General features: G+C 36.1%; 3 protein-coding genes across 10 annotated transcripts; 1 reads left to right on the top strand and 2 right to left on the bottom strand.

Moving 5' to 3' along the window:
• Positions 1-95: 95 nt before the first annotated feature.
• LOC115974840 (nuclear nucleic acid-binding protein C1D) lies at positions 96-7,395 on the bottom strand. The gene is made up of 6 exons (XM_031095379.1): positions 6,966-7,395; positions 6,801-6,856; positions 6,440-6,494; positions 6,035-6,115; positions 5,696-5,948; positions 96-480 (listed from the first exon to the last, which is right to left on the bottom strand). The coding sequence occupies exons 1-5, from the start codon at positions 7,171-7,173 to the stop codon at positions 5,719-5,721; spliced, it is 630 nt and encodes a 209-aa protein (XP_030951239.1). The 5' UTR covers positions 7,174-7,395; the 3' UTR covers positions 96-480; positions 5,696-5,718.
• Positions 7,396-9,176: 1,781 nt separating this feature from the next.
• Positions 9,177-16,608, top strand: LOC115974837 (pentatricopeptide repeat-containing protein At4g31850, chloroplastic). 8 transcript variants are annotated; one of them, XM_031095372.1, is made up of 4 exons: positions 9,177-12,948; positions 13,098-13,204; positions 14,450-14,692; positions 15,961-16,608. In XM_031095372.1, exon 1 carries the CDS (start codon positions 9,537-9,539, stop codon positions 12,870-12,872), a length of 3,336 nt encoding a protein of 1,111 aa, XP_030951232.1. In that variant the 5' UTR covers positions 9,177-9,536; the 3' UTR covers positions 12,873-12,948; positions 13,098-13,204; positions 14,450-14,692; positions 15,961-16,608. The 8 variants fall into 8 exon arrangements, with proteins under 8 accessions (XP_030951232.1, XP_030951230.1, XP_030951235.1 ...); XM_031095370.1 differs by having other exon boundaries at positions 13,989-14,692; XM_031095375.1 differs by lacking the exon at positions 14,450-14,692 and having other exon boundaries at positions 13,098-13,197.
• A 669-nt stretch (positions 16,609-17,277) lies between these two features.
• Positions 17,278-19,641, bottom strand: LOC115974838. Its single transcript, XM_031095378.1, has 4 exons — positions 18,636-19,641; positions 18,068-18,138; positions 17,762-17,942; positions 17,278-17,662 (listed from the first exon to the last, which is right to left on the bottom strand). Exons 1-4 carry the CDS (start codon positions 18,738-18,740, stop codon positions 17,516-17,518), a joined length of 504 nt encoding a protein of 167 aa, XP_030951238.1. The 5' UTR covers positions 18,741-19,641; the 3' UTR covers positions 17,278-17,515.
• Between the last annotated feature and the right edge of the window lie 1,666 nt (positions 19,642-21,307).

Raw genomic sequence — 21,307 nt, 5'->3', positions numbered from 1 at the left:
ATCTCTCTGAAGTTCAAAAAACTGAAACATATATCACACGTACATATATTATCCAAATAAAATATAAGACCACAAATTTAAAAAGAAAAAATATATATACCAAACATGGTGAATCCATTGATCACATTCTCATCATAAATTCAAAACCATAGTCATCATCAACATTATATAAGATAAGATTTAATCCAAATATATGTGGATTGTACAGCTGTTGGAAAAAGAGCTACTGTTGCAAGTGGATGGAGAACTCAATAACCAAAACAATTTTCCCCATCAATCATCACAGTTCAGGAAACAACTTCAACTATTGGTATGGTGATAAAGACTGAAATATTGGACATCTCTCATGTAAATTTCAGAAGTTTATAAACCAATTACTGGGAAAATTGAATATTTAAAAAGCAGAATCCTGCATAAGGAGATTGAAATAAACACTTGCTTTAAGACAATAATGAACATGGGCGGTCTGTCTCCTCAATCCTGTGAAGATACAAACAAAAGGATTGTCAAAATGCCAAAATAATAAATCATAAATCCAATTCTCAAAAACAATACCAGAGCAAGTTTAGAGTTTGAAAGGAATTAAACCAGGAGAGACTAAACATACATGCAGCGCATCCTTCAAATTTATCCTTGAAACTAGTTTATGTTATTATTTTTCCTCTTAAAAGAAGGCACATCATCCATGTTGGCAAAGGAGGTACAAAAAGGGCAAGAGCATGAGAGATAAGACCCTGCTAAAGAAAACCTTCAGAAAGCTGCATATTTATCACATTCATTATCTTGAGGATGTTTTAGTTTTCCAAACACCAGCCAGTTTAAGTTAAAATTAAATTCAGCCGGTCCAGACCAGAACTGTATATAGGTCAGTCCAGACCGGAACTTTTTTGTCCTGGATTTATTAGGAGTGTGTCCCTCACATTTGTCTATCTAATCAAGTTTCCATAACTTGAGTCAATATTGTGATTGGCCAGCAGGATCTGTTGTTTTTCCTAAACATAATACATCACAACTGTTTCCCAATGTAGTTCTATAAATCTTCAAACCAATTATCATAATTAAACGAAAGTAATCGATATATGATTTCACTTTCTGTTTTCCATAAGTAGATAGATTCAATTTCATGGTAAGTTTACCTATATCTAGTCATAGTTTGAACCATACTAATATCTACAAAGCCTTTCCTCATCAAGTGCACAAAAAACTACTAATCATGCACTCAAAAAAATTTTCATGTACGAAGGCTATGCATCAACCCCAAATTTTTTACAAATATGGACAAAAGAACACTTATATTAATGTGGAAAAAGCAAAAAGAGTAAAAGAGGAAGCCGAAAATGACATTTGTAGAAATTGTAAGGAAAGACATGAGCTCTAGATCAAATGGAACATTTTCCCTTTATAAGAGATTGGTGGAGGGTGAGCCGTGAGTTCAAGACAGACTGGGTGCATGTATAACTTCAAAAAGAGAGAGAGAGAGAGAGAGAGAGAGAGGGGAAAGACATGATTCTTGGAAAGGGCTATGGAAATATGGCCCTGGATGGAGCAAGTGGGTAAAGGATCCATGGATCCCAGATCAGTTAGTTAGGATTAAGGCTTAGTTGACACAGCTTAGTTATCATCAATCCATTGTTTCCATATTTGATGCAAAACCAGATAATTTTTATACGTATTACAATGGATATCTCGCAGGTTTAGTTGTTACTTGGTGAACGATATATTTATGGCATTTGATTCAGATCCTACAGCCTTTTAGGATGAAATTAATATGAATGTATGAAGTGCATCAAACCAGAAAACCAATTAGTCACTCTACAAGCTTTATGAGAACATTGTACTCCAACCATCAGCTTAGTACCAAGGCTGAGCAGACATGGTATCAATATTAATATACAAAACTGATCTATGTGATGCAAATGGCTTAGCTTACTGTCAAAAAAATAAATAAATAAATAACGATAAATACACAATTACATCTTCCTAAAGTCTATATAAATACACACAATTACATCTTCCTAAATCAGAAAACAATTTCCTAAGATAAAATCTAGAAAAAATATTGTTGCCGTCCCTATAGTTTGCCTCAAGTTTGCTCTTGTCCCTAAACCTTAAAACGGTTTTTTATTTTATTTATTGCCCCTAAACTATTTAAACGTCACATTTTCTATCTTTCCGCTTACACCCAATAAGCTTCCATCATACATGTCTAACAGAACGGAATGCCTAGGTGGCATTATTTAATGAGTAAACTGCATTAATTAATATGACATGGTCCACAAATTTTTTATTTTATTTTTATTTTTTTAAGTGTCATCTAATTGTCTTTTCCCAATTCAAACCCCACACTGTGAAACACATTCAGCCTTATTTCACAAATCATCAAACACCCAAGCCAAACCTATCACCAATCAAACCCCAAGACAACCTTGCATAAATCAACATCAAAGAAAAATAAGGAAATGAACTCAAAACTGACAGATCTCTCAATTTTGCAATTGAACAAGCCACTGCAGAAGGAGAAAATGAAGTCTGAAAGGTAGACAAAGATGCTAGGCATCCTGACACCACAGAGGGAACAAATAATGTGATTTCAAACCCTAACCAAGCTGAATCTGATTCAACTCCCATGCCTTTTATACACTGGAATTTGTTGGCAACGGAACCCTCCAACAACAACCATGATAGAGAGATATAAATGATTTTCTGAAGTCTCACAAGTCACAAGAGAGAAACCTCAACTTCTTCCCCTGCATCCACAAACACAAGAGACACCATCTGTTGGGGCATCCAAGCCGAGGATAACCAGAATTGCAACCTTTGTATAGAAGAAAAGAAGAGGGAGGAGAAAGAGAAGAAATAAGGGTAAAAAAAAGGGAATATGTTTAAAAATATTTTGGGCCATGTCAGATTACCTAATGCAGTTTAGTCATTAAAAAATGCAACCTAGGCATTCCGTTAGACACGTATAATGGAGTGTTAATGGGAGTGAACAGAAGGATAGAAAACGCAGTTTAGTCATTAAATAATTCCACCAAGGCATTCCGTTTCTCAAACACTGATAAATTACCAAAATTTTCCCAAAAGCTTATACTATTAGGAAAATGGTGAATTTAATAATCTAACTATAATTCTAACACTCCCCCTTTGGTGTGGGCCTAAATTCCCCCTTAATAAGTGGGCCTAACACGTAGGATTTTTTATATTTTAAATGGGAGGTAGAGTGAAGACAGGAATTGAACTTAAGACCTTCTACTTTGATACTATTATAAATTATTGATCGTCTCAAAAGCTTAACCTATTAGAAAAATGATGAATTCAATCATTTAACTATAATTCTAATAGACAAATATAATGGAAAAATAATGGTAGTGAACAGAAGGATAGAAAACGTGACATTTAAATAGGGGGGACAAAAATATAACTCTTGAAAGTTTAGGGACAAAAGGCGAACTTGAGGCAAAATTTATGGACAGAAACATTAATTTTCCCTAAAATGTACATTCACAACTATCTTATTCAGGTGATCACACCAAACCAATAAAGCTTTTCTTCATCAGCAGCTAGCATACAATCAGAATGCACCCTATAATAGAGATTTGCATATCACAATTATATAAAGCATATATACATGTAATGCATACCATTAGGAAAATATCTCTGATTAGTTATCGTAATTACCCTTCAAATTCACATAACTTTTCTAATTTCCCTTACTAAGAAGAAAATTTGATAAGTCTAAAATATATACCTTTTCAAGGGGTTGAAGATGTTGCCATATTCACTCTTAACCATACATTCAAGTATCTAATACATCCTTACTATTTAATGCTTAATCACGTCAGTATAGCAAATAAGGAAGGGCAGAGAGGTCTTCCATACTGAACGATTTTTTTTTTCAGTGTGTAGGTTAGTCTTGCACAAGCTACTTATGTGATCCCAGGCTAGATTACATGAGTTTACATAGTTGTAGAAGTATTTGAAAGCACGAGCAAATAAATGAATGGAGCCAGCCTACAATGTGAAGAGATAAAATTGCTCTTCACAACTTTCCTATTTGGAATAAGACAGGGTGCATACTTAAATTGGCACCATAAAATACTACCTATCAAAAAAAAAGTTGGCACCATAAAATACTACTTAAAAAACCCACAGGTCTAATGGGCTTCCTATGTACGAAGGAAAAGTTATTTTATAAAGCTAAAGAAACACTCGTGTTAATGCCAAAGGAGTCCATTCTCCTAGCAATGATAGTGACTTTACAGAACCAAAGAAAAATTAGTTCTCTCCAAATAACACTCAGAAGTGGCTTTTAAAGGGATGGAGCTACCTCCCTTTATTATCTCATATCTGCACAAGGTCCTTCCTCAGAAAATAGATGTCTCCGTTAAAATTTCATGTGAAATTCATTGTTGGGAATTGTATTTCATTTGGTTTTGGCATAATGTGTGATGTGGGGATGAACCGCTTAAAAATATCTTTTCCTGACCCACATATTTTGGCAGTTAATAAACAAGCCATTGTTGCTCAACATATGTATAGGCTAAATGATACAGTTCACTGATGTCCTACCTCCATTAGGGACTTTAATGATTTGGAGCTTGAAACTATTGAATATTTGTTTGACACTATTAGTTTAGCTCATATTTCAAGGAGAGGTTGGTATTAGATTTATCTGGTATTGCCTAAAACCACAGTTGATGTGAAGTCTTTCTACAGGACTTTACATAAAGACCACAAGCAGGGTTTTCCTTGTAGAGCAATTTAGAAGACTAAAATCCCTAAAAAGCTTGCTTTCTTTGGATAGACTGAAATTTCGGTATAATTCTCACCATGGACAACCTTCAAAAACGAACATCAATGTGGATTGGTGTTGTATGTACAAAAAGGATGACAGTAAACCATCTTCTCAATCAATGTGTTATCAAATGAGATTTTTGGCCAATGGTTCTCCTTATTGGAATTTCTCAAGTCATGCCTTGGAGAAGGATCTCCTATCTTGTTGGAGAACAGGTTTTATGGGCCACCAAAGTGCGGACATTTGAAATGCCATCCCTCTTTGTCCCATGTGGTGTATTTGGAAGGAATGAAATTCTAGGTTTTTGAAAGAATAATTCCCATTGTTTTGATTGAAGTTCTTTTTTCTTAGAACTATTTATGATTGGCTTAGGATCATTGGGGATATTAATTGTTCTATATATGGGATATTTGGTCTATGGAAGTATGGTTCTCTTTATTTGGAAATTCTTGGGTCATAACATACACGATGAAGGATCTCTCATCTTGTTGGAGAGCTGGTTTTAAGGGCCATCCAATTGCGGACACCTGGAAAGCCATCCCTCTGTCTTATGTGGTGTATTTGGAAGGAACATAAATCTAGGTAGTTCAAACTTCAAAGGGATATAATACTTCTTTCTTAGATCCCTTCACAATTGGCTTAGGAGCATTTGGGGTAAATGTTCTTCAGTTCAGGAATTCTTAGATCTTTGCAATTTAGGTCTTAGGTTGTTGGATAGCTCTTGTATACTTGGGTGTGTAATTACAAGATTTTCAGAACCTTCCAACATCAGAAGGTTCTTTTTACTTTTTGGGAGGGGGGGATGAGATTATAAGTTACATATCACAAAGAACATCAAGACAACTGTAAATATCAACGGCATGAAAATAACATAAAAAGAGCTTTAAACTAAGAATCTACCTGGATAAAGCATGAAATTTAGCTCACAGCATGTCATCATCATCTAAAGCCTCAGCCTGTAGAGGTCCCACTAAACCACCTTTATTATCACCAAGAAGTTCACGGGCTGCCTTCTCCAGAAATTCCTTGGCAGCAGTTTGAACAGATTGTTTTTCAGATGATTGATACTTTCTCTTCTTTTGGACACTCCTCTCAAGATACTTAATGGTTGGCCCCTCTCCTCTACTAATACTTCTCATACTTTGTTTTTGCTCTGCACAAAATGAGCAGCTTCTCAATGGAAAGATCTTAAGATGGTAAAACATTCATGAACATGACAATTAGGAAAGGACCAACTACCTGAGGAAAGGTCTGGCAAGGCATGCTCGATAAAGCGCGTTGCTGCCTGAGAATTCAACGTAGCAGAAGGTCGAAGCGGTGCTTCAAGAACAAATTTTAAATCAAGCAATCAATTAAAGGAAAATGAACTACAAACAACTGTTGAATAATGTTTGTAGGAAATGACTTCTAAAATGAATTCAAATCCAAAACATACAACAGTATACTATGCATCTTGTATACTTTCCTTTTTCATCTTAAAACAAATCCCTTTTATCAATGATTAAGATTAAAACTGTCACTGCATAATAAACGTGTGTGTGTGTGTGTGTATTAGAAGTGCCATTGCAGGGAAGCATCATTCAAGATGATATTTTATGACAAGAAATTAACAGCAAATGGCAGCTTTTAAAGAGAAAAATGTACCTTTACTCAAGTCTATGAGCCTTTCAAGTTTGTCTTCATACAAACTTAATCTTTCCTGCAATACATGGATAGTGAAAAAAAAAAAAAAAAAATCAGTTTTCAAACAATCAAAACCAAAAGGCAAAGCATGTAATTTCAAATAATGAGCTGGTGCTCTCCCACATGTATAGACCAGCAGGAAAACAAAAATCACATGCTTGAAGCAATACCCACAAAATCTATAAGTCAGAAAGACCCAAACAGTCACACCCAAATATCAAAGAAAAATACATAATACCCATCATTAAAGACCACAAAACATAGATACCCACATGACAAAAACATATAAACAAACACAAATTCACAGTATGAGCAAACCTACAAGCTCTGATTTGACTGGATGGTCATCTGGGTGAACTCCAGTACACCTCAACCTCACTGTAAAAGAACAAAAACCAAAAACAGAATCCAAAAATTAAACCTTTAAGCGAATTCACAAACAAATAAAGGGAAAGTGAAGGAGGAGGAGGAGGAGGAGTTGGCGTACATGTGAAGAGGGTAGTGGTGGCTTTGGCAAGGGTGAGCAGAGTCTGAGCCCGTTGGAGAGGCGGCATTTGAGAGAGGACATGTGGGTCGTAGAGAGACAAGAAGTTGAGCAAATGGGTCTGAACATCTTCTACGTTGGCTAAGGTTCGGTTCACAGAGTCCATCACTGAGTCTGGTATCACCGAGCTTTCTCTTACACCTCCTTCCATTGTTACAGAATCAGAGTTCACACACACACACAAGATTTTATTTATGATTTAGCTGCCTCTCTAAACTCTGAAGTTTGAAGAGGCGCTAGATAGCTAGGGGTCCTGTGTTTGGAAGGTTTAATTAATACGTTTCTGCTTGTTTGTTTATTTTTCTTTTCTGTTTTTTGATTGGTGGCGGAAGAACATGACTTATGTTATTTGCTAGGATTTCTCTCAGTCTAAAATTAAAAATCCATCCGGTAATATCGACTCTTGAGTATACTCAACTATAAATAGATAACATGACATGACAAACATGGCCTATTTAATGAACACTATTCTTTATATTTGAACTTTCAAAGTACACAAATTTTCAAATTCAACATACATATTATTTTTCAAATAAAACGCACGATTTTGTATGTTCAATATAAGCAAATTTTTTAATTTCTATATTCAATGAACACAATTTTTTTTGCGTAATGTATACAATTATGTATATTTAATGTACTCAATTTCTTATTTTTGTACATTTAGTGTATACAATTTTTCAAAGAATTTATACAATTCTATACAATCAATGTATGCAAATTTTTGAATACTATACACGAATTTGCATATTCCAAGTACATAATTTTTCAAAAAATGTACACAATTTTGTATGTTCAACGTACATAAACTTTTAAATAACAAACACAATTTTGTACATTCGACTTATACAAATTTTCAAAAAATGTACACAAATTTTCAATTATATACACTCAATGTATACAATTTTGTACATTCAATACATATAATTTTTCAAATAATGTACGCAAATTTTCAATTATGTACATTCAATGACATACTTATCCAAAGAATTTATACAATTTTGTATATTTAATATACCCAAATTTTCAATTATGTACAATCAACGTACACAATTTTTCGCAAAATGTACACAATTTTGTACATTTAACCTACACAAATTTTAGGGATCTATTTTCAAAATAACACTAAAACTCAAACAATTTCGTTAATTAGCACATTTTCAAAACTATTTAGCAAATTGACATCTCGAGTCTAAGGGTGTCAATTTTGTTGTGCTAAATCGAGTATAATGAACTCGAGTTCTATGCGTGGAAATCGAGCATTACATACTCGAGTTCCATGAAGAGACCAAACGAAACCGAAGAAACTACATGAAGAACTACACGAAGAAGGCAAAACCAAATGAGAAAACCCAGAAACCCAGACTAAACAAAGAAGAAACACAAACTAAAGGTTCTAGGAGGCGACGACGGCAACGGCGACAAAGCTCCAGATGAAGGTTTTCCTCTAATTTGTTGTTTTTTTTTGTCTGGGTTTTTGGATTTGATGATGCATGCTTCGCTGTTTTTCTTGTTCTTTGGTTTGATGATGTTCGTTGCCTCTTAGGGAAATCAAGTCTCAAAGACTCAAGTTTCATGGAACTCAAGCTTTTCACACTCGATTTAGCACAAGAGAATCAAGTACCCAGCACTCGAGATGTTAGTTTGCTAAATTGTTTTGAAAATGTGTTAATTAACGAAATTGTTTGAGATTCAAGGTTATTTTGAAAAAAAAAATCCCAATTTTTAAAGAAAGTACACAATTCTTGTATATTAAATGTATACAAATTTTCAATTATGTACATTTAATATGCAAAATTGTGCAAATAATGTATGCAATTATGTACGATCAACAACTAAAAATTTTCAAATAATGTACACAATTATGTACATTTTGCGTAATACAAATTTTAAAAGAAAATACACAATTTTGTATATTCAAATACATCAATTTTCAATTCTACACATTCAATGTAAATATTTTTTCAAAGAATGTACACAATTGTATTTGTGTACGTTCAATACACACAATTTTTAAATTAATTATGAGGATATAAGATCAGAAGACAAACGAGTTTGTGCATTTTAATTCCAAAAATTAAAAATTAGGAATGCTAAAACGACGGCGTACACTTGTTCAGTAGACACTATACTATGCCTTGTTGTCTCTGTTATTTCGAAATAAATATCCAAAGCCTCCACCCAACTCAACCACAGAAAACTAAGCCCATGGCCATGGAGGAGTTCTCAGCTAAACCACACTCTCAGAATTCAAACATCTAACCTTCACATATCCACCATAGCAGATATCATCTTACCACTTCCAGAGCACTACACTCTTGTCTCTTTCCCCCCACCTCAAGTCATACATACATAGAGGTTAGTACATGCCAGTTTGTATATATCTGCGTTTCTTTTGCTTTTTTTTCTCACAAGCAATTCAACAGTCACCAGACATGCACAAACCAATTCATTTATGATTTATAAGACGTACCCTCTTTTGGTCACTCCTTTGTTTATGGTAACAACTCCTTCATGGCTGAGTTAATCCTCTGTTCTTCTAGTGTTTGCTGTAGTAGTATCACTTATAGTTGTGCTCTCACTGATAGTAAAGTATATGGTTTAAGCCACAATGGGTTAGTAGGTGGAAGAAATTGTAGAACTTTAAAGGTTTTTCCATTTGGGTCTGTGGTGAAATGGAAGAAGCATAGGAAAAAACTAGTGAGTTTTTGTGGGTTTGTGATGAAAAGTCCAAATGGGGTGGGGGTGGCGAAGGCAAAGTCAAGAAATTCAGTGTCTTCTGAGGAAGTTATTGGCGTTTTAAAGTCGATTTCGGACCCGAATTGTGCTTTGTCTTACTTTAAGTCTATTGCACAGTTGCCCAGTGTTGTGCACACCACTGAAACGTGTAATTTGATGCTTGAAGTCTTGAGGGTTCACAGGAGGGTGGAAGATATGGCTTTTGTGTTTGATTTGATGCAAAAGCAAATCATATACAGGAATTTGACAACCTATTTGACTATTTTTAAAGGCCTTTACATAAGAGGTGGGATTCGGCAAGCACCAATTGCACTAGAAAAGATGCAAAAAGCTGGCTTTGTTCTAAATGCATATTCATATAATGGGTTAATCTATTTGCTACTTCAATCTGGGCTTTGTAGGGAGGCTTTGGAGGTTTATAGAAGAGCAGTCTCTGAAGGAAATAAGCCTAGTTTGAAGACTTACTCGGCGCTTATGGTGGCATTGGGGAAGAGAAGGGATATTGAAACCATAATGGATTTGTTAAAAGAGATGGAAAGTTTGGGGTTGAGACCAAATATATACACGTTCACTATATGCATTAGAGCACTTGGAAGGGCTGGGAAATTTGATGAAGTGTATGCAATTCTTAAGAGAATGGATGATGAGGGATGTGGACCTGATGTTGTTACTTACACAGTTATCCTAGATGCTCTTTGTAATGCAGGGAAACTCGATAATGCCAAGCAATTATTTGCAAAGATGAAAGCTACCCGTCATAAGCCTGACCGAGTAACCTACATTACTTTGCTGAACAAGTTTAGTGACTCCGGAGACTTCGAAACATTTAAAGAAATTTGGAGTGAAATGGAAGTGGATGGTTATGCTCCTGATGTTGTTACTTTTACCATATTTGTTGATGCCTTATGCAAAGCTGGGAATGTTGACAAAGCATTTAGCATATTGGATGTTATGAAGAAGCAAGGGATCTCACCAAATCTTCATACCTATAATACTTTGATTTGTGGACTTTTAAGGGTAAGTAGGTTGGATGAGGCATTGAAGCTTTTCAGTGATATGGGATCTTTGGGAGTTGAACCTACTGCTTATACATATATCCTTTTCATTGACTACTATGGAAAGTCAGGTGATCCTGCCAAAGCTTTTCAAACCTTTCAGGAAATGAAAATTCGAGGAATTGTTCCTAATGTTGTTGCTTGTAATGCATCTTTATACAGCCTTGCTGAAATGGGTAGGCTTGGAGAAGCAACAGAAATATTTAATGGGCTTAAAAATAGTGGGATTGCTCCAGATTCAGTAACTTATAACATGATGATGAAGTGCCACAGTAAGCTGGGCCAAGTAGATGAAGCCATTAAATTACTCTCTGAGATGATGGAAAACGAATGTGAACCAGATGTTATTGTAATTAATTCTTTGATTGACACACTTTACAAGGCTGATCGGGTTGAGGAAGCATGGCAAATGTTTTGCAGAATAAAGGACATGAAGCTTGCTCCTACAGTTGTGACCTACAATACATTATTAGATGGGCTAGGGAAGAAGGGTGAAGTCCAAAAAGCCATCGAGTTGTTTGAGAGCATGACTAGGCATGGGTGTCCTCCAAACACGATAACTTTCAACATACTCATGGATTGTCTTGGCAAGAATGAAGAGGTTGATTTGGCCTTGAAAATGCATTTTGAGATGACAACAAGGGACTGTGTTCCTGATGTTTTGACCTACAACACTATCATTTATGGCTTGATAAAAGAAAATAGAGTTAATGATGCATTTTGGTTCTTTCATCAAATGAAGAAATTTCTGTATCCTGATCATGTGACTTTGTGCACCCTCCTTCCTGGAGTTGTAAAGGATGGGCGGATTGAGGATGCCTTCAAGATTGTCGAGGACTTTGTATATCATGTTGGGGTTCAAACAGACAGGCCTTTTTGGGAAGATTTAGTGGGAGGTCTTTTGACTGAAGCTGAATTAGATAAAGCCATATTATTTGCTGAAAGATTGGTGTGCAATGGGATTTGCCAAGATGACTCAGTATTGATACCTTTTGTAGTGTTTTTGTGCAAGCGTAAGAAAGCCCTTGATGCCCACAATTTGTTTGTGAAATTTACCAAAAATCTGGGAGTTAACCCAACACTAGAAGCATATAACTGTTTGATTGATGGGCTTCTTGAAATCCATTGTACTGGAAAAGCTTGGGATCTTTTTAAGGAGATGAAGAATAGTGGTTGTGCCCCAGATGTTTTCACATACAACTTGTTGCTTAATGCTCATGGAAAAGCTGGGAAGATCAACGAACTTTTTGACCTGTACAAAGAGATGCATTGTAGGGGATGCAAGCCTAACACCATCACTCATAATATTGCAATCTCTGGTCTTGTGAAATCTAATAGTTTAGATAAGGCTATGGATTTATACTATGATCTCATAAGTGGTGATTTTTCTCCCACACCTTTTACATATGGTCCTCTCCTGGATGGACTTTTGAAGTCAGGGAGACTGGAGGAAGCAATGCGGTTCTTTGAAGAGATGCTGGATTATGGATGCAAACCTAATTGTGCTATTTACAATGTTCTTATAAATGGATTTGGGAAGACTGGTGACTTGGAAACTGCCTGTAAGTTGTTCAAAAGGATGATCAAAGAAGGTATAAGACCGGACTTGAAGTCTTACACTATTCTTGTGGATTGCCTGTGCATGGCAAGGAGAGTTGATGATGCCTTGCATTACTTTGAGGAACTAAAGTTTTCTGGCATTGATCCTGACTTGGTCTCTTACAATCTTATAATTGATGGACTTGGAAGATCACAGAGGTTAGAGGAAGCTCTCTCTCTTTTCAATGAAATGCGAAATAAGGGCATTACTCCTGATCTTTACACTTATAATTCATTAATCTTCAATCTTGGGATTGTTGGAATGGTGGAGCAAGCTGGGAATATGTATGAAGAACTACAACTTATAGGTCTTGAACCTGATGTGTTCACCCATAATGCTCTCATTCGAGGATACTGTACGTCAGGAAACCCAGACCGTGCCTATGCAGTCTACAAGAAAATGATGGTTCGGGGCTGCAGCCCTAACAAGGGAACATTTGCACAGCTTCCTAATTAGTCTTGACTTTATTGAGATACTCATGGGGCCACTCAACTGTATATGTTTGGTGATCTCTGTACTTGAGGAATACCAGGTATAATTTTTTTTCCACTCTCCTTGAAGCACTGAAAATCTTCTTTAAATGTCACTAATAAAAGTTTGGCCATCATCTTTTGATGGATCTATATGAGTATGTGTTGGGGTTCTCCCTTTTACTTATGTCTGTTAACTTGGGTTTTTCAGTGATGCTTTACCCTAACAGCAGTAAATGGGTTTGGTCAGTACCAACTGACAATGAATGTTGTGGAAACAACTTTGTCCTGCTATTAGATGTATCTGCAAGGTTGGTGGTAAGAAATCTGTCCTGGTTTGGAACGGTTTTTATAATATTTGGTCCTAATATAGAAGTTGCTTGTTAGGTCTGTTTGAAGTCTGCTAAAACTTTTGAGCCTGAGAACTGTATCTTACTTTTGTATGCTATGTATGTAAGATAGTAATGTAATACAGTGACTTTGAAATGTAACTACTATTTCTTGTATCATCATTGACCTTGTCATCATTTTGTAAACTAAAACATTACATTATGTTATACTATGTCTACAGCACTTTTACTCTACCAATATCAATTTGGACATATTTTATCTTCTCCAACCCATTATGTGGTGATTTAAAATAGTATTCTTGTGTGTGTGTGTGTGTTTTTTTTCCTTTTTCTTTTTGGAACAAGTATTCATGTTACAGATTATTAAATAGATACATGAATAGTCACATTAAATAGATAATGTGATAAAGGAATTTTTCTCAAAACCTGTTTGGAGGAAAATTCTAATCTTTAATTTAAAATTTTATAAGGACCAATCAAATTATATGTAAATATTGGCATATCGTTGTAGTATGTGCTATTGTAAAGAAGAATCTATGGATCGCCTGCTGATTTTTTGTCTGGTAGTTCATTCTATGTGGATGTATATGCTTGAGTTGTTTGGGATTGATTGGGTCATGCCAGGTTCAGTTACAGACTTATTATTTTGTTGGTATCATTGGCTTGGGAAACTTAATTCTTATATTTGGAATTTGGTTCCAGACTGTTTGATGTGGACTATTTGGACTAAATGTAATTGGCGTTCTTTTCAGATACTGAGAAATCTCTGGCTTAGTTGTTAAATTTGTGCCAATGGACTCTCTTTGATTGGTCTCAATGTTGGGGTCTCTTGGATTGTTTTGTTCTTATGGATTTTCTTTTGTCTCTTGGAATAGTTTAGTGATTGTTTGTTCCTATTTGTTTCTGTTTGCTCCTTGTTCAGTATCGTGAACTCTGTGTATCTTTCCTTCTATTCATTTTTTAATAATATTTTCTTTCTTACCTATCAAAAAAAAAAAAAAAAAAAAAGAGTGTTTCATATCACTTGAGAAATTATTTGCGCTTAAACAAAGTTTGTTCCCCGGAGCACCGCATCACTCTAGTCCAATGGTCCTCTCAACCAATAAGAAGCCTTCATCTGTGCTTAAATTTCTGAGTCAGATCCTAATAAAGCATGACAAGGAAAATCCAATTCTGTTTAACACCGTTGGAATGAATGTTTGAGCATTTTCAGAATAGCTCGGAAAAATTTTAATCTCAAAATTCAAATCCAAAGTTCAAATCTGTCTCTGTCGGAGTGTCAGATCACCCTCTTCTCCAAATGATTCCTAATTCTCTCACATCCAAAATTTCAAATCAAACCCAGCAACCCAAGCATGAGTTCCACAAGGTCAGTCAAAGTAGCCGAGACAAGCCCAAGCTTTCAAGTCCATCTCCAGTTTTTGAGCATATCAGTATGGCACTCCCATTTACTGAGGTTAGTGATTTGCTTGGTCTTATTTTTTGTCCTTGATTTGTGGATGCAGTTTTTTTAGTCTTTGTCGGGGTGTTTGGTTGTTGAGAAAATGTGGCTGTTGGTTAGTGAAGGTAATTGGGTTTTCCCCTCCTTGAAGATTGTTTATTTTGTTGGGAGTGGGTTGTGCACATTTGGATCTTTGTTTGGTGATAGAATTTAAGGAAGCGAAAAGGAATTAAGACTTCGAATATTAGATCTTTTATTTGTTTTGATCTAGGGAACCAAGTTTCTATCGGATTATGGAACCGAAACAAGCATCACCATATGGGTTTAGTGATAGATGGAATACAAAATAAGAAAAATAGTATGTTTAGTTGAGGCAATCAAATTTTGGCAGCTTCAATTTTCTTAGCAATGGTGTAGATAATTAAACGCTTTGAATCACTGTACATACATGATAATCGTATGCAAAGATTTTCATCCTTGTGCGAGGTTGAATTCTTCCCTCTAATCTTGCTTCTTTGGTTTTTGTCAATTTTTCCCTGCACCTTCTGATCAACTTTAGGAGTAGATTTATTTTACAATTGCAATCACATATTGAGATTCATTTTTTCTTGTTCTTATTGACTGTTGGATACTCATAGCACATGTATTCTATATAGTCAACAAATTAGGTATGTCTCAAATGAAATTTTGATGTGAATTCATTCAAAAGTTCTATATGAATAGTACATACTTCAGATAGTATTGCATTTATAAAGAATGAGTTCATCAAGTTTATGGAATTTTCTTATCAGCTAGTATTCTTAGGCTTGTTGTTATGATTTATCATGTATCTCTAAATTCATTTGCTGCATTAGAATATAGAAAACTGGTTTGGAATTTTATTTGTTGTAGAAGTTTCTGCAATATACTTTGCAATTTGACTTCTTTTTACATGTCAAACTTCTAGTCTTGACTAAGAGCACCAGTAAAAGTTTATGGGCCTAAGGTAGCTCCATTTGTTAAGCCAATAACTATACTTGATGTAACAAAGGAAAATAGACTTTTTGTCTAAGCTTTCATGATACTAGTTGAGCCCACCTCTCTGTAGGGTCTCAGAGAAGGGTATGCTCCCGATTGTTTTGTTTTGAGTCCTCTTAGTGCCATGCTTCTCCATGTCATATATATATATATATATATATATATATAGAACAGTATAGAAGTTGATGACTTTGATTTTTTGTATTTTCAAACTTTGTTATTTTAAAATTTTAATACTTTGTAATGGAAAGAAAGTTGTCTATCAGGCACATCAAAGATGGGAATGGGAGCACTCTAAGTATGATAGGGGTCATCCAATGCCATGATAATGTGCCTGTGATTATTCAACCAGTAGAGCCTATCTCAACAGGCTTCCAGTGGATAAATTGTCTCTTCCCTACCTATGCTGCAGGACAAATTTTGACGTGGGATGATAATCAATATCTGATATGGTTCTGGTTGCATTTCATTGAATGTTTTTATGATGTTCCAAGTAAAATATTTGGAGGACAGAACCGAAAAGAATATGCTACACTGCCTGGTCACTCTGTTTTTTCATGTCCAAAGTTTAAGTTGCGAAGTATGAAGCTGAAGATTGTCTTGGAAGAGATGTAGAGAATGGATCTGAAGATTGTGTAATAATCAATAAACTCTACCTGGAGGTTAAGATTCCATAAGGATTCTAATTGCTAATGGAGATGATGGGGAAAAATGATTTCCACTAGCAAGAAGCTAGAAGATGTGTTGTGAGGAAGTAGCACATTTTGATTTTTGCTAATGTCATATGTAAATAAGTAAATTCAATTTCCCTAAGTAGTTCAGAAAAGTTTGTTACTCCCAATTCTGGCTTGGAATGTAGAATTATGAGTATTATGTTTTAATATTTGGCTATATTTGTTTGTTTATAGAGATCCCATCAATGTCCATATTCTATTTCTTTTCATGAATGTACAACAAAGCTCATACTATTTCTTCTCATCAAATGTCCATCCTCTCTCTAAATATAAAGTTCATTTGCTTCCCGAACTCTCCTTTGTGGAAGATGAGGGTTCCTGCTATGGTCATCTGATCAGCTAAAATACAGAATAGGGGCCAAATGAAATGAAGAGCTCAAACTATCACTACATAATACATACACAAAAAAATTTTAGGCTTCAAGCCTTCGAGTTCTCTTTCCCCTTCATATAATCATTACATCTAAAATTATAATCACTGTGATCAATTTGAACCAAAAGTTACCTATCAAAAAAAAAATTTTGAACCAAAAGTTACCGAATATATACAAGGACTAATATAAATTAGATAACGGATTCATCACCAGAGTAAATTGCTTATGCAGTCCCTCCCCAGGAAACAATGATAACAAAGTAAATCAAACATGAGATTGCATGACGAGTTGACATCATTAATGATGATAACATTATGTTACAAACCCATAATCAAGAATGCAATTGGACCATTAAGAATTTTTTTTTAATTGCTAAGAAATCATAGGAGAGAAAGAATAAAAGACAAAAAACTTAAATTCTTCATGACATTCCAGGTCTTGGCAATTAAATAATATACATGCATAAGATAAGAAGTTGGAAATAAAGACAATTATATTGATCTTATCAAAGGGTGTTCCACAGTTTTCATCTATACTTTCGGTCTTAATCCCAACTACATGGGCAATTATCAAATATACTCTACAGTTCACATAGAATTTAAGGGAATGAAAGGAGACCTATATGTAAAAGAGATTAAATAATAATTTTTTATCACATTGACAATAAATTATAAACTCTTTATCTCCTCACAACAGAGCTGAATATATGAAATTTAAACCTTCAGAGCAACCTGATCTTGCAATGAGATTTTCTTCTTCCCAACTCTTTTGTCATTGATCATGCAATTCTTAGGCTTCTTCCCTACTCTCAGTGGTTCCCAAACAATGTCTTCTTTCCTTTTCAGTTCCTGTTCATCATTCTGCAACAGAAAAATCACAATCAACATTATACAACTCATTAAGAATAAAGAACAAATTTGTTAATATTCTAATTTTCAAAACAGTCCCAAGTTTACTACCGAAATAGGCGTCATAGCCAGAACTGGAGATGGATGTTTTAGAACAGCTTCATTGACATTGTTGTCAATCTCATTTGCAAGCAATTGAGTGCCTATATCTGAGTTCTGTTGTTGTACAAATTCTGCTTTGCCTTTGGGCGATTGTAACTTCAATAAATGTCTGTGCCTTTGTCTCAAAAATCTGAAATTCCAAAATAATGTATCAAAGAATAAAGGAAGCAGCCAGTTTATCTTAGATTACTAAGAGAAAAAAAATCAAAATCCATCTGAACCAAGAAAATAGGACAAGAGAGAAGGGAGACATACTGGACTTCAGCCAAAAGGTTCTCTCTGTATAGCTTTACAGTCTGCGCTTTTTTCTTCTTTGAAACAAATTCCTATCAAATTTTGACAATACACATTTAACGAATGAACCACATGCAACCAACCAAACCAAAATTAGAGAAAAACCCATTGTTCCCCCACTAATTATCTAGTTGGAAAAAAAAAAAACGATAGGGAAAGAAGAGTTTATTTTTTTCACTCTATGATAGACCCTGAAGAACAAAGCTTTCCGCAGCTAAGGCAAATACAATAATTGTGTAAAATTCATTTTTATCCAGAAACTTTTTGGCGTAGTGGATTCCATAAAACATTATTCAGAATTTTATACGCTTCTTTACCACTCTCTCAGAAACCAAACAGAGGGACATACAACGTGTCAACAACCATAGTCACAATTACAAGCACTAAGGACCATATAGCAATCGACCAATTCACTAAATAGTAACACCTGACAACAGAAGTTTTCAGTCACACCCAGATGATCAGTTAAAAGTTCAAACATAAACAAAACAAAACCTTAAACAACGTAATCAGCAAAGAAAATACTAACCTTTTGCAATTCCAAGTAATCTTGCAATAAATTTTGATATTTAACCTTAACCCTCCCACCATCAATAGGACGAGATTGATGAGAATCCATGGAGACCCTTTTCATCTTAGTCTTCAAAATTGCCTCTTCAACATCAAAACTTAGTCTTATGTTACATATAATGACAAAAATTCAAAACCCTTTTCACCTCCAACTCCAAAATTGAATCTTTAGCCACAACTCTAAAAGATGAAACCTACGTTTTTTAGAGAGAGATAGAGGAGGAGGCAGAAAATTGATGAGAACCCATTAAAACCCTTCTCAACTTGTTCTCTGAAACCACAAGTACAAAAAAAAAACTTGGAGATTAAGCAAAGAAAAAAACAGAGACCCAATTGGAGTTGGAAAATAAGGTATGAGATTATAGAGAGAGAAAAAAGAGAGCGGTAGTAATAATAACAAAAGGTAATTATGGAAAGATGGGATACTGAGAATCTTGAATTGGGTCTCTGTGTGGAGTCCATGAATGTAAGAAACCGAAAAGGCCCATGAAGGTTGGAGATAGAGTGGAAGGAACGAGTGATGAAGATGGGATATGCAGAAAGGGCATTTGTGGGAAGTGGATTATGTGTTTGGGAGAGAGCTGTGGTTGGAGGATAATAGGAGACATATCTCTCTGTCTTTCTTTCCTCCCTATCCTTCCAATTCCATAATTTTTTTTTTTTTTTGGTTTTTATTTTTATTTTCCTTCTCTACAAAACTTGGTCCAGGTCCAGCTAGCTGGACCTGGACCATTCTTAGAGACAAAGAAGAGGGTCTGGTTGTACATCTTGTGTGTAAATATATACATATACATGTGTGATGTATATATGTAAATCTTATAGTTTTTGGAAGATTTGGGTATGGCATAGAGGTAGATAGAGAGAGGGCATGGGGTGGTGTAGAAAAGTCAGGAGATAATAAATGGCTGCTGTTTGCTCTTGAGTTGCAGTTGTAGCCAAGGAAAGACTTTACACGGCTTGGAGTGGTAACTAACAACTAACATAAGGAGTTAAAGGTACCAAAACACCCAGCTATATTTTGAGGCTTTTATATGTATTGGTCATTAGAAATTCCAATAGAGGATCCACATTGGTTTAGCCAAAACATCATCCTAATTAAAATATGCCTAATAAACCCCCAAAATCACCCACATTTGAATCAATCCATTCGCCAAAATGTCATTTTGCTATGATGCTCCTCTCTCTCTCTCTCTCAGAGAGAACTTATGACAAGGATCTCTTTGTAACTAAAAGACACGAGCTTCCCTTTAAAGAAAATATCTGCCACGAGATTTGGATATGAGTTGTTGTGTGTGAAGATTTGGATGTGGGTTGTGATGAGGATAAAAGGAGAGCTTAAACCACACGGACATAAAGCCGACGGTTTAATACTTTTTCTTTGGGCGTAGCAGACGGTGCTTATGCTGACGGTCATAGTATCAGCTGACTCCGTGGTTGACGACTCAAATGCTGACGGTATAACAAAGGTGACGGAGGAAAATTGAGGCTGACGGACCGGGCACAAGTTTACTTGCTTTCCACGCTAGATAATATTTAAAGGATCCCCATAAGGAAAAGATCCCGTAAAATACGCTCAAAAGGACTCCTATAAGGAAAGGACTTCTACTCCAAGGTAAAGAGGTCAACCTTCTACTAGTATAAAAGCCCAAGCATCCTCACAAACTAAGGTACGCATAATTTACCCTCTCTAGCACTCTAGAGCAGTGAGAATAGTTCTAACTTGACCTTCGGAGGGTGTTTGGCCGGTACCACACCGGTACTCTCTGCTAGGTTCTTCCTTTTCGTTGTGCAGGTGCCGTTTGATCGTACGAGGAACGTGTGACTCACTGGTGATACTATTTTCGGCATCATCAGTTGGCGCCGTCTGTGGGAAGCGTAGCACGTTCTCGCTTCCTAGACAAAAGAGTTACATGGTACTCACTCGCTCAATGGCGACTACCAACGACGCTCAAGAAGAAGAAGCCCCTACGACTGCTCTTGAAAGACAGGTGAGGACACTCGCCGCTGCCGTAAAGCGCCTCACCAAACAAAATCACGACCTAGAAGAGCAACTGAGACAGAAGAATGCAGCCCCCAACAACCAAGGAGCAGATCAAGAGGGAACTAGCGCCGACAGGAGAAATCAGGAAGGCCCCCAGGCCAGCAACGCCCCGAGCAAACCAGAACGGCAGAACACGAGCATCCCCTCCCTCGCAGAGATTGCTCCGCCACTTGTTATCGCGGAGATGCAGGCCATGAAGGAACAAATGGAGGTCATGATGAATGCTCTCAAGGGACGAGTATCAAGCGACCTGGACGACCTTGTCAACCGAACTGACTCGCCGTTCACCGCCACCGTCAACTCCTACCCTTTACCAAGCAAATTCCGCATGCCACAGATAGACAGTTATGACGGGGTCAAGGACCCGCTGGACCACCTGGAGACCTTCAAGACCCTAATGCACCTTCAAGGAGTAGCGGACGCCATCATGTGTAGGGCCTTCCCTACAACACTGAAGGGCGCAGCGAGAATTTGGTTCAGCCGACTGGCACCAAACTCCATCGGCACCTTCAAAGAGCTCAGCGCTCAGTTTACCGCACACTTCATTGGAGGCCATCGATACAAGAAGTCTACAGCGTGCTTGATGAGCA

The sequence above is a fragment of the Quercus lobata genome, chromosome 2, assembly GCF_001633185.2.
Source record: "Quercus lobata isolate SW786 chromosome 2, ValleyOak3.0 Primary Assembly, whole genome shotgun sequence".
Taxonomy (NCBI): Eukaryota; Viridiplantae; Streptophyta; class Magnoliopsida; order Fagales; family Fagaceae; genus Quercus; species Quercus lobata.
This window is presented reverse-complemented; position numbering and strand designations above follow the sequence as displayed.